This window comes from Manihot esculenta, chromosome 15 (assembly GCF_001659605.2).
Source record: "Manihot esculenta cultivar AM560-2 chromosome 15, M.esculenta_v8, whole genome shotgun sequence".
Classification (NCBI taxonomy): domain Eukaryota; kingdom Viridiplantae; phylum Streptophyta; class Magnoliopsida; order Malpighiales; family Euphorbiaceae; genus Manihot; species Manihot esculenta.
Genome location: NC_035175.2, coordinates 26737965 through 26751717, shown reverse-complemented (window position 1 = coordinate 26751717; position 13753 = coordinate 26737965). Strand labels below are relative to the sequence as shown.

The following is a 13753-nucleotide window of genomic DNA, read 5'->3' as shown; positions in this document are numbered from 1 at the left end:
TTTTATTTATTTAAAAACAATTAGCAGTTTTTTAATAAAATATTAAGTTGCATATATAATTATTAAAAGATTTTTTGTCAAAGGTATTTATTACTCAAGATAAGTTGAAGAAATAGCGTTGCAATGGACATTGTATTTTAAGTCCGTTTGTGAAAAATAATTTACATTTAAAAAAAAATATTTTTAATAAAATAATTTATTTTTTATTATTTAATTTTAATTTAAAAAATAAAAATTATTAATAAATTTATATAAAAAAATTTTAATAAAAATTTTAAGATATAAAAAATAATTTTTTATTTTTTTAAAAAAGAAGTTATTTTCTTTAAAATAGTTTACTTATTTTTTTATTACGAAAATATTTTTTTTTAATTAAATTTTTTGAATCACTCAACCACTAAAAAATAAGAAAAATATTTTTATTGAAAATATATTTCATGAAATAAATGAACCTTAAATATTTAATTGATTATTTTTAATTAATGTCTTTAAAATTTAAATTAATTTATTTTATTGGCCTTTAAAATATAAATTAATAGGTGATTTAGTATTTTAAACGTATATTGAAGATTTAAATTAATTTTTTTTGAATTGGATATTATCAATTAATTTTGATAAAATATTGAAATATATATATAAATATTGTTTGAAGCTTGGAGGGGCCAGGGCTCTCCTGCCCCTTGCTTTCGCCACTAGGTAAATTAATTTGGGAGTCGGCCTGAGAGTGCTTTTGCGTGGGTAGTAAAGGATGTCTTGTTCTTAGCAAAGGGAAGGTTGTTTCACCTAGACACCATCTTTTTTATTGGGTTGTTGTACAATTTTGATTTTTATAGATATGGATTTTCTCTTGTGAGGTTTCTTAGTTGATTTGTTTGGTTGGTATAGGTAAAGCCAAAATTTTGATTTGATTCAATTTCGATTTGATTAATAAAAAATGCCATCACCATTGAAAATATTAAAAAGGAAGCTAAAAAAATAGTTAAAACATATTCAACCAAGATTGTAAGTAGCTGGAGAAGGACATAAAATAGCACCACAATTCTAGTGCATGCAAAGAAAATCTAAAAAACCAAAGCACAAAGAAAACAGATGATGAGCGTAAACCACCAAACCAATTGCACCCAAAAACGTGTTCCATCCCTAACCCTAATATCCACTAAAAGCAGCAAAAGTTGTCATTAATAAGGACTATCATCAATAACTACCAAATAAAAGAGCCTATCTATAATATTTTCATTTTATAACAGTCATGGAGCAGTTTTAAGAACCAACTAACTCCAATATTGAAACACTCACCAATTTTCATATAATATCAACGATTATTCATAAAAACTTAAAATATGAAAAAAAATATAATTTAAAACCTATAATATTTTATTTTATTTAAAATATTATTAATAAAAAGTAAAATTTATACACATAATTTATAATGTTTAGTATATGCATTCAATAAAATATTTTAACATATACGTGATATTTTATATAATATAAATTTATTTATAATAGATATTTATTAATATATTTAATATTACATATAATAAATATAAAATATATTTATATAAAATTTAAATTAAAGAATTATATATTTTATTAATAATATAAAACTTTAAAACTATATTATAATTTGTTATTAATATTTTTAAATTTAATTTAATTCTCTTATTATAATTATGAGAAATTAAACGTTAGATTTTTTTAAATAATAAAAAATTAAATTTGAATTTTAAGACTAAATGTATATGATGATGTTTTAAATGTATACCTTCAATTTCCAATTATGTAGTTTTTATTTTAATTATTTATTTTTTCAATGCCTTTTAAACATTCTATTGACTTAAGCTCACCATCACTACTTTTAAATATTAAATTTCATAAAATTATTAGTTTAAACCTAAGCTTAAATTTTAGAAACAAATTAATAAATTAATCACTAACATTAAAATTTCAATGATTTAAGTAAATGTAAAAATTTTATCTATTTCCCATTTAGATAGGCCTGATTCCAATGCGGTGCATTTAATTTTCTTTTTCCAGGGCCCACCACTTTGCCCTGTCCTGCCTGCATGTGGAAACAGTTATTGAAGTGCAACGAATTTAATAACGGTTAAATTAATTAATTATATTGAAATTATGTAAAATTAAATTAATTTATATAAAATAAATTTAAATTAATTTATATAAAATAAATTAATTTATATATTAAAAAAAAAATAGAAGGAAAACAGAGATGATGTGTCTGTGGGAAGGCTACGACTTGGGTGATAGTTACATCATCACCCACAACTGTCACTCACAAGACTCTTTCATTATCAAAGTTTGCACTAAATGACTCATCTAACTCCTTCCCACTTCATTATTCTCCTTCTCTCTTTCTTCCCACAGTATTCTCTAATGTTTCGTTAAATAATACCTTCAGCTTCCTCTTAGCCATCACAGGAACTCTCTCTCTCTTTCTCTTTCTCTCTTCATCTTGAGCGTTAATAACTCAGATTAGCAAGTTACTGGCTAGCTAAAATGGATTCCTTTTCCGGGAAAAAGGAAGAAAAAGAAGAAGAAAGAAAGAAACAACAGAAAGTTCCATTGCTGAAACTATTTGCATTTGCAGATTTGTATGATTATGTGTTGATGGGTTTGGGATCTCTTGGTGCTTGTGTTCATGGAGCTTCAGTGCCTGTGTTCTTCATTTTCTTTGGCAAGTTGATTAACATCATTGGCTTGGCTTATCTCTTTCCAAAGCAAGCTTCTCATAGAGTTGCTAAGGTACATACAAAACAAACAATTATCTCTATTTTATTACTAATTCTTCTAATTAATCCACATTCTGGTTTGCAGTACTCGTTGGATTTTGTGTACCTCAGTATTGTTATACTATTTTCATCATGGACAGGTAAGATTAAAAAATTTCATTTTTTAATTAAAAATTTTTTTAAAAAAATCTAACAATAATGAAAAATAAAAAGAGGTGGCATGCTGGATGCATACTGGAGAAAGGCAGGCATCAAAGATGAGGAAGGCATATTTAAGGAGTATGCTTAATCAAGATATAAGTTTATTCGACACTGAAGCTTCTACTGGTGAGGTAATAGCTGCTATCACAAGTGATATTATAGTGGTACAGGATGCCATCTCCGAAAAGGTAAATATTTCTTGAATTTCCTAAATTTGGTTTTATATGAAAAACCTCATTTTGTACTTCCTTTACTGATATTAAATCAGGGATGAACTCCTAAATTTTCTGTAGGACTTAATTGTAATTTATAGAAAATATTTTCAAATAATTTATCAGAAAAAATTGAAAATTTAAAGAGCATTTATTAGCCGGGTAGGTTGTGGTTGTGGTGTGTTTGTTTGGGGCTTTTATTTGCTGTTTGCCAGCTAGATATGAAGTCCGTCCATCTCCTTTTCAGGAAGGCATGGAAGTTGTTTGATTTAAGTTCTGTTTAACATGGTCTTGTTTTAGAGGAAGTGGGTTATTTCATTTTTTCATCAGCCACTGGATCACATTCAAACCTTCTTCTGCATTTATTAACATTCCTTAAATATGAGAAATTATATTTTAATGAAATCACAATGGACATGCTTATTATTGCATCTTAAAACATTATTTTATGTCTAATTAAAATTTATTATTATAATTTTAAAGAAAATACTAATATTTTAATATTCATAAAAAATTATTATTTCAAAAAAATTAATTCTTGTTACATTGTTTTTTACGTATATTAAGAGAAAAATAAGTTTTTTATTAGTTTTTTAATTATATCATATTAAAGATATTAAATTTTATTATTCTCTCCATCTTATAATTTTTATTATTTTATATATATATTAAAAAATATCATTTTCATTTTAAATATATTAAATATTAAGAAATATTTTTAGAGATTTTTTGAAAATAAGATAAAATTAAATAATAGTATTAAAAAAATTAAATTTTATTAAATATTAAGAGATATTTTAAGAGATTTTTTAAAAATAGATAAAATTAAATAATAATCTAAAAAGAAAGAGTGAATAATAATTTTAAAATAAAAATTAAAAAATATAAAAAAATTATGAAATAGAGAAAGGAAATATAAAGAAATTGTTTAAAAAATTTTTTAAAAATAAGATAAAATTAAATAGAATTATAATAATTAATTTATATATTATTATGATATATAAAAAAGAATAATAATTTTAAAATAATTAAAAAAATAAATAAAATTTATAAAAATAAAAATAAAAAATTATGGTGTGCAACCAAAAAGTGTCAAAGGAAATTGTTAGTCCTATTTAATGTCCCATCAGTTAATTAAGCTTCCTAAGTTAATATTAAATTGCTTTTAATTGTCAAATGTTAACTTATTTACTTTAATTGATGAAAGAAAATAATTTATTTTATTTATTTATTTATTTTATTATTCTTTAAAATCCAAACATTTTAATTTTAAATAGGATTTTAATGCTATTTTTTAAAATTTTATTTTAGCACTCATGTATATTTGACATGCGACTCATGATACGTTATATTGTATATATTCTTGCATTTAAAAAATGATTTTTTTTATTTGAAAAGTACATTTTATTATTTCTTGATATATAATTAACTCTTGAATTTAATAAAATATAATTAATAAATTCTTAAACTTTATAAAATTTGATTATTTAATTATTAAAATTTAGAGTGCATGCGTGTAAGTTATATTCTCATGTGAGAATTAAATAATTATATTTTTATATAAAAATCAGTTATCAATAATAATAATAATAATAAAAACTAAAATTATACTTGATTTTTTATATCGAGGTCAATTTTAAATTACATATTCAGCTAAAAACGAAAGAAAGTACGTGGATAGCTTGAGGTGAGGGCAGGGGTCGGTAGGATCATCGAATAATTCGGTTTAAAAAATGATTTTTTTATTTGAAAAGTACATTTTATTATTTCTCTAATTGTTGTTGATATATAATTAACTCTTGAATTTAATAAAATATAATTAATAAATTCTTAAACTTTATAAAATTTGATTATTTAATTATTAAAATTTAGAGTGCATGCGGGTAAGATATATTCTCATGTGATAATTAAATAATTATATTTTTATATAAAAATCAGTTATCAATAATAATAATAATAAAAACTAAGATTATACTTTATTTTTTATATCGAGGTCAATTTTAAATTACATATTCAGCTAAAAACGAAAGCTTGACGGGAGGGCAAGGGTCGGTAGATCACCATTTGGTTGATTCGGTTTAAAATTGAATCTATTTAAATAAACTGAAAATTAAAATTTTAGTATTTATAAAAATCGAATCGAATTGATTTTGATCAGAAATTAAATCGAACCGAACCGGTCTGATTCGGTTCGGTTTAATCGATTTCGATTTTTAATAATTTTTTTATTTTCTCCACTTTATTTTTAATATTTTAAAATTTAATTAAAATATTTTAATCTTAATATAATTTAATTTCTCTATATTATTAAAAATAATATATTCTTATCACTAATCGGTTTGGTTCGGTTTTTTCGATTTTTTTCTGATCAAAATCGAACTGAACCGAAATAACCGAATTTTTTAAAATTAAAAATTCAACCAAACCGAATTGAATAAAAAATCGAATTGAATTTTAAAATTAATTCAATTCGATCGGTTTTTTCAATTTGAACCGAATGCTGCTCAGCCCGCCCAAGGTGGCAAGTCAACGTTCTGTTAGATATAAATTTTTTTATCCAATTTAATTTTTCTACACATATTAAGAAGATAAATTTTTTTATTAACTTTATTATCATATTCATTTAAAAATATTAAATTTTATTAAATGAAAAAGGTTTTCAGATACGTCTAGTTTGCTGTGAAAAACAGAGTCTAAGCTTACAGTGCATTGCAAGTAAATGGTATATATGTGGTGGATGGATGATGCAGGTGGGGAACTTCATGCACTACATAAGCCGATTTCTATCTGGCTTTATCATTGGGTTCGTGAGGGTATGGCAAATCAGCTTAGTTACCTTATCTATAGTCCCTTTAATTGCTCTTGCTGGTGGTTGCTATGCCTATGTCACGATCGGCCTTATCGCTAAAATGCGCAAATCTTATATTAAGGCTGGTGAAATCGCTGAGGAGGTGATATTTTCTCCATCTCAAGATTTAACTTGTAACTAAATTCTACGTGTATTGGATGAGATGTAGTGTAGTTTCTTCTTACTGCTGCATATGTTTTTTATTTTCAGGTGATTGCAAATGTTAGAACAGTGCAAGCATTTGCGGGAGAAGAAAGGGCTGTAGGATCTTATACAGAAGCTCTAAGAAATACATACCAGTATGGAAGAAAAGCAGGACTAGCCAAGGGTCTAGGGCTAGGGACCCTTCACAGTGTCCTTTTCCTTTCATGGGCTTTGCTTGTTTGGTTCACTAGCGTAGTTGTTCATAAGGACATTGCCAATGGTGGTGAGTCTTTCACCACCATGCTCAACGTTGTTATTGCTGGCCTGTAAGTTCTTTTGCTCTTCCTGTTATGTTGCTCTTAAATAATCTGATTTTTACTATCATGCTTGGATTGCAATACTATTGAATTTGTTACAGCAACTGAATCCAAAAGGCAACTCTATATTTCTTGAACATTTGAGCTGTGCATATCCTTAGCACTTGAATTACATTGGCATTGTCAAAAAGAGAAGTTATTTTCATTGCTTTTTCAGGTCGCTAGGACAGGCAGCACCAGATATATCTGCCTTTGTACGGGCTAAGGCAGCAGCATACCCCATTTTTGAGATGATAGAAAGGGACACAATGACAAAAACCAGCTCAAAAACTGGCAAGAAGCTAGATAAATTGGAGGGACACATAGAATTCAAGGATGTGAGATTTAGCTACCCATCACGTCCTGATGTAATGATCTTTGATGGACTCTGCCTTGACTTCCCTTCTGGAAAGATTGTAGCTCTTGTTGGAGGCAGTGGCTCCGGAAAGAGCACGGTTATTTCCTTGATTGAACGCTTCTATGAGCCTCTTTCTGGACAAATACTGCTGGATGGGAATGATATCAGGCACCTAGACCTCAAGTGGCTTAGGCAGCAAATTGGACTAGTTAATCAGGAGCCTGCCCTTTTTGCAACGAGCATAAGGGAGAACATTCTTTATGGCAAGGATGATGCAACCCTTGATGAGATAGTAACTGCTGCTAAACTCTCAGAAGCTATGTCTTTTATCAATAACCTACCTGACAGATTTGAAACTCAGGTACTATTTTATTATTAATTTTTATTGAGCTATATATATATATGCACATTTATGTTTGACACAGAAAGAGGAGATGTTCTGATTGAAGTGCTTATTATATGCTTGTATGCTCCTGGCCTCTTTGCTTCAAGACGGAAATGAAAATGTTTTACTTGGAAGTATATAACACTCGGTTTCTTCCAAGTTCTAAATGGAGAAACTTCTAGCTATTTTATTTCTTAGCAGTTATTCAATGGTGATAAACAAGCAATATTACTTGGTAAAAATTACTATCTACTCATCATAATTTTATACAAAAATTCCATCAGTCTCTCACAATAGTAGATTTGGGTAAGGGAACCTGATGATAGGTTAAAGAATATGTAAAATGCATGTGCTTATGCAGGTTGGTGAGAGGGGAATACAGCTATCAGGTGGACAAAAGCAGAGGATTGCGATATCACGTGCTATAGTGAAGAATCCATCAATTCTTTTGCTAGATGAAGCCACAAGTGCACTTGATGCTGAGTCTGAGAAGAGTGTGCAAGAGGCACTTGATCGCGCTATGGTGGGAAGAACAACTGTAGTTGTTGCTCATCGGCTTTCTACCATCAGAAATGCAGATATGATTGCTGTTGTTCAGGAAGGGAAGATAGTGGAAATTGGGAGCCACGAGGAGCTCATCTCTAATCAAAATAGTGCTTATGCATCACTCATTCATCTGCAGGAGGCTGCTTCCTATCAACGCCAATCATCTCTAGGTCCAACCATGGGACAGCCTCTCAGGTACTTGGTAAAAGTTATGAAGTTTTTTTTGGGTGGAATGACATGCTCAAATTCTCAGTGTTGTTGCATATTTGTGGATATAAGGAATATTTTTACAAGGAAAATGTAACCCGTATCTTTACTTTTTAATTTCATTCTTAGCATAAAGTATTCTCGAGAATTATCCCACAAAAAATCAAGCTTTGGTGGAAGTTTTCGTTCTGAAAAGGAATCAGTCAGTCATGCTGTTGCTGTTGCTGATGCAATGGAACCTGTGAAGCCAACTCATGTTTCAGCAAAAAGATTGTATTCAATGGTTGGCCCTGATTGGGGTTATGGATTATTAGGTACCTTTTGTGCATTTATTGCTGGATCGCAAATGCCACTTTTTGCACTTGGAGTCTCTCAGGCTCTGGTTGCCTATTACATGGACTGGGACACTACGCGCCATGAGGTCAAAAAGATTTCAATCTTGTTCTGCTGTGGTTCAGTAATATCTGTAATTGCCTATGCCATTGAGCATCTTTGCTTTGGAATCATGGGCGAGCGACTCACTTTCCGAGCGAGAGAAAATATGTTTTCAGGTAGTTAAATATATGGTCTTAAAGCATCTTCATTAATTGTTATTTGGAAACATTCTCTTGCAGAGATTTATGAACCCGTCAAGTATGCTTCCAACTTTACAGGGATTTGGACTTTGTACTCTTTTTCTATTAACAGTTATTCTATGGTTGATCTGGTTGCAGCCATTTTGAAGAATGAGATTGGATGGTTTGATGACTTGAACAACACAAGTTCTATGCTTGCTTCACGTCTAGAGAGTGATGCAACCTTATTACGAACAATAGTTGTTGATCGCACAACTATTCTTTTACAGAATGTTGGTCTTGTTGTCACCTCATTTGTCATTGCCTTCATCTTAAACTGGAGGATCACACTTGTTGTCTTAGCCACTTATCCACTGATCATAAGTGGTCACATAAGCGAGGTTCTTTCCTTTCCTACAAGCTAAATTTGAAATTTTCTTTTCACATTGCAGAACCAATTATAATTCCTTTAAGTTCAGAAACTCTTCATGAAAGGCTATGGTGGAAACTTAAGCAAAGCATATCTAAAGGCTAATATGCTAGCTGGTGAGGCTGTGAGCAACATCCGCACTGTTGCTGCGTTTTGTGCAGAAGAAAAGATCCTGGATCTTTATTCCCGTGAACTCGTGGATCCTTCGAAGCGGTCGTTTACTCGTGGTCAAATTGCTGGCATATTCTATGGAGTGTCCCAGTTCTTCATCTTCTCATCTTATGGGCTTGCCCTGTGGTATGCGGCTTCTACTTCATCTTCTGTATTTTTTCAGTTTTACTGAGTGGAAAAGATAAATTACAACTTCCAGGTTCCTTGATGTTACTCTTGATTGAAGTGAATTCCATGCTAAGTCTTGTTTAATTTGTGCGCAGGTATGGTTCTGTTTTGATGGGGAAGGGGCTTGCTGGTTTTAAATCTGTGATGAAATCATTTATGGTTCTGATTGTAACCGCATTAGCCATGGGAGAAACTCTGGCAATGGCCCCAGATCTTCTAAAGGGGAATCAAATGGTAGCATCTGTCTTTGAGCTGCTGGACCGAAGGACTCGTATAATAGGGGATACTGGAGAAGAGTTGAAAAATGTGGAAGGTAATATTGAACTCAGGGATGTAGCATTTAGCTATCCATCCAGGCCAGATGTATCAATTTTCAAGGACTTTGATCTAAAAGTGCATTCTGGCAAGAGTGTGGCTTTAGTTGGGCAAAGTGGTTCTGGTAAAAGCACTGTTCTTTCTCTTATATTGCGATTCTACGATCCCACAACCGGCAAAGTAATGATTGATGGTGAGTTTCTTTTATTATTATTGTTATATGGTGGAGTAAATTATCATCAAGTTTCTTCTCGATTGGCTCTAACATTAATCGTTTGCCTTGCACTTCTATATAATCTCCTTGTATTAGTTTTTTCCATAGGTCTAATTAGCATATTTATAAAATTCCTACAGGCACAGATATCAAGAAACTCAAGCTGAAATCTCTACGAAAACACATTGGCTTAGTTCAACAAGAGCCAGCTCTTTTTGCCACATCAATCTATGAAAACATCTTATATGGGAAAGAAGGAGCATCTGAAGCAGAAGTGATTGAAGCGGCTAAACTTGCAAATGCTCATAACTTCATTAGTTCTCTTCCTGAAGGCTACTCGACCAAAGTAGGCGAACGAGGCGTGCAACTATCTGGTGGCCAGAAACAAAGGGTGGCAATTGCTCGAGCAGTTCTAAAGAACCCAGAAATCCTGCTTTTAGATGAAGCCACTAGTGCACTAGATGTGGAGTCAGAGCGCGTTGTGCAACAAGCTCTCGACAGATTGATGAGGAACCGCACGACAGTAATGGTGGCACATAGGTTATCAACTATTAAAAATGCAGACGAAATATCAGTGATACAAGGTGGGAAAATAATAGAGCAAGGGACTCATTCCAGTCTTCTAGAGAACAAAGATGGAGCCTATTTTAAGCTAATCAGTCTGCAGCAGCAGCAGCAGAAGCAGAGTCGATGAAAACAGCAAAGGCTGCATATCCCATCTACTTTATTGTTATTATTGTTATTTGAAAAAATTCACCATATATATTGATGTAAATATATCTGTGATAATAATGAAACATATTATATATGTTGCAGAATGCTATACAACATATATATGTTGACTAAAAATTGCAGAAACAAGAAAGATTGATATGGAAGATCTGTATTTTTATTGAATTTGAACTTCAAATAAATACAATTTTTGCCAAATGAATTACAAATGGAAAGATGAAGGGAATTGTAAAATTTGCTAGAAAATTTTTTAAATTTTCATTGAAAGAAATTATATTTATATAAATAAGAAATTTCATGAAAAGTATAACATTTAATGCATAAAAAACATTCATGAAAAAATATAACATTAATGATAAGTATAAAAAAACAAAGAAAATATCTTGAAAATGAAAATAATTTTTGGATATCCAATAAGACTTTTAAATATTCAATGAACATTAAATAATCAAATATTTTAGAAGAAATAATGAAATATTTTAGAAGAAATAATGAAAAAAATATTCACTTTAACGATCTTTAAGATTTTTCACTACACCCATTTGCAACTTTAACACTTCAAATTTCCTCAACTTGATCTTCAAATTTGCAATGTTTGAGCTTCACCTCTCCATTAGCTTCCACTTCTCTTAGAGCATGATATTGGATTTTGATGTGCTTTATTTTACCATTAAGCACTGAATTTTTAGCTGTAAAATATACTGATTTATTATCCACCCAAATTGTTGTAGCTTCATCTTGAATCATCTCTGGCTTGATTTGCGGCACTTGCAGTAGAAGTATACTATGTTTCTACTGAATATTGTACAACTACATCTTGCTTTCTTAAGCTCCATGAAAAAACACCCGAACCAAGTGAGAATATAGATTCAAAAGTACTTTTAAAATCATCAACACTATCGACCTAATCACTATCTAAATATCCTTATAACTTCATAGGAATTCTAGCTTTAAACCATATTCCATGATCAATAATTCCCTTTATATAACGGAGAATCCTTTTTACAACTCCCATGTGTATTTCTCTTGGATTTTGCATGAATCTTAAATGTAGACTACTTGAAAATATTAAATCAGGCCTTGAGATGGTCAAATAAAAAAGACTCCCAATTAAGCTTCTATATGTTGAAGAATGAACCCTTGCACCTTTATCATCTTTGGATAATTTCTCATTAGCCATCAAGGGAGTTGATATAGCCTTGCATCCTTCCATTTTGAAGTTCTTGAGAACATTTTTAGCATACATTTCTTGAGATATGAAAATACCTTTAGAGCTTTGGTGAATTTTCATACCAAAAAAGTTCTTCATTTCACCCAAGTTAGTCGTCTCAAAGAGCCTTTCCATTTCAGTTTTTAACTTCTTTATTTGATCACCATCATCACCTGTTATTAACAAATCATTGATATAGAGGGAAACAATTAGTTTTTTCCCATTATCACTGCCTTTATTGTAGAGAGTAGCTTCGTTAGGACTCCTCTTAAATCCACAATCAATTAGATAAAAATCTATTTTGTTGTACCAAGCTCTAAGAACTTGCTTTAACCCATACAAAACTTTGTGAAGCTTGAACACTATTTCTTCTTTGCCTTTGATAGAATAGCCAAAAGGTTATTCAACATAGATTTCTTCTTGCAAATCACAAATTTAGAAATGCAGATTTTACATCAATGTGATAGAGTTTCCACTTGCATTGAGCTAGACCTATTGATGAGAGTAAATGTGTGAGGACTTTAGGGAGAAAACACACAAATATAAAGACAATTACCTAATAAGGAAGTTCTTCTACTTTTCTCTGTGTTTTAAGTGTTAATTAATGCATTTTACAGATTAAGTTGAAGAATAAGGCTTCAAATTAATGGAGGAAGTGCCATTGAAAATTACGTAGGGTAATATAATTTACACGAGTTCACTCCGTGCGATAAGATAAACCCCACGTAATTAGTAGAACACAATTTTGAGGATCTCAGAAATTTACAGCAGGTAGTGTCATTTATACAAGTTCACCCCGTACGATAGCACTAGCTAATCGAGCATAATTTAACCACATTGTATTATCATTAGTACTGTTTAAATATGCATTTTTTTAGTTTAATTTATGTTTTTATGATATTCTTGCAGAAAAGGAGAAAATTTGCAGAAAATTTGCAGAAAATTTGCAGAAAAAGCTGAAAAATCGATTTGGCCAAAGTGATTTGGTCAAATCAAATCCAAAGGATGATTGACGCAGCTGCAGGAGGAGGAAACTTGACACTCAGAGACTTGATATGCTCAAAATGAAAATTGAAGCAGAAGACTGGAATTGACTTGCAGAAACAATTTGGACAAGTGATTTGCCCAAATCAACTGCCCAAATTGAACTTACTCCAGCAAATTATAGCAGCGTGGGAAAATAATGAAATTCAAAATTCCAAAAGTATTAGTCATATCCTACTTCAAACACCACAAGACCAATCCTATGACAACTCCAAGAGCCATACCAAAAGAGTTTTACTCATGATAAAATACAAAGGCAAAGGAGAAATTAAAAGACCATCAAGAGACCAAGTCAAAATAGGATTCCAATTTCAAGAAGGATTAGGACTTCTCACATATAAAAAAGGATAGCAACTAAATAGCAAAGACAATTCAAAATTTCCGACAGCAACATTAGCAGCTCTTTCTCCTTTTCTTCTTTTCTCTTTTATGTGTTCTTTGTCCACCATGAGTGGCTAAAAACCTTTATCTCTAGTTGAAGTTGGAGAAATTTCAGTTTTGTTATGAATTGGGAGATTTAAAACTCTATTATTAAACTTCTATTTTTTAATATTTATACAACTTGATCTTCATGTTATTATTGCCTTGCTTTTAGAATCAATTAAAGCCTGTTGCTTTTAATTGCATGAGTGATATATTGTTAGTTTGAATGATTTGGGTCCGTAATTGCTTAGATTATTTGAATACAAGCACAATTGGTTGCATGATCTAAACTTGACCACGCGGTTGGTAAGATTAAAATTAGGTTTGTCTATGTCTTAATGCAGTTAACAGTTGAAAAGTAAAAAACACTAAGAACGTTCCTTGGCAACTTGTTAACTAGTGTTTAATTAGCGAACATTTTCTAATCAAACTAAAACTAAGGAGGAATTTGGTTGTGAGAAGCGTTTTCCACACTAAACTAATTTATT

At 30.4% G+C, this 13753-nt stretch overlaps 1 protein-coding gene across 2 annotated transcripts; it reads left to right on the top strand.

The window, feature by feature from the left end:
• Positions 1–2354: 2354 nt before the first annotated feature.
• Positions 2355–10786, top strand: LOC110601920 (ABC transporter B family member 2). 2 transcript variants are annotated; one of them, XM_043951430.1, is made up of 12 exons: positions 2355–2760; positions 2833–2887; positions 2961–3079; positions 5911–6111; positions 6219–6478; positions 6687–7227; positions 7613–7992; positions 8134–8555; positions 8718–8959; positions 9038–9285; positions 9423–9835; positions 9997–10786. In XM_043951430.1, exons 1-12 carry the CDS (start codon positions 2515–2517, stop codon positions 10548–10550), a joined length of 3681 nt encoding a protein of 1226 aa, XP_043807365.1. In that variant the 5' UTR covers positions 2355–2514; the 3' UTR covers positions 10551–10786. The 2 variants fall into 2 exon arrangements, with proteins under 2 accessions (XP_043807365.1, XP_021595014.1); XM_021739322.2 differs by having other exon boundaries at positions 2961–3136.
• The last annotated feature ends 2967 nt before the right edge of the window (positions 10787–13753 follow it).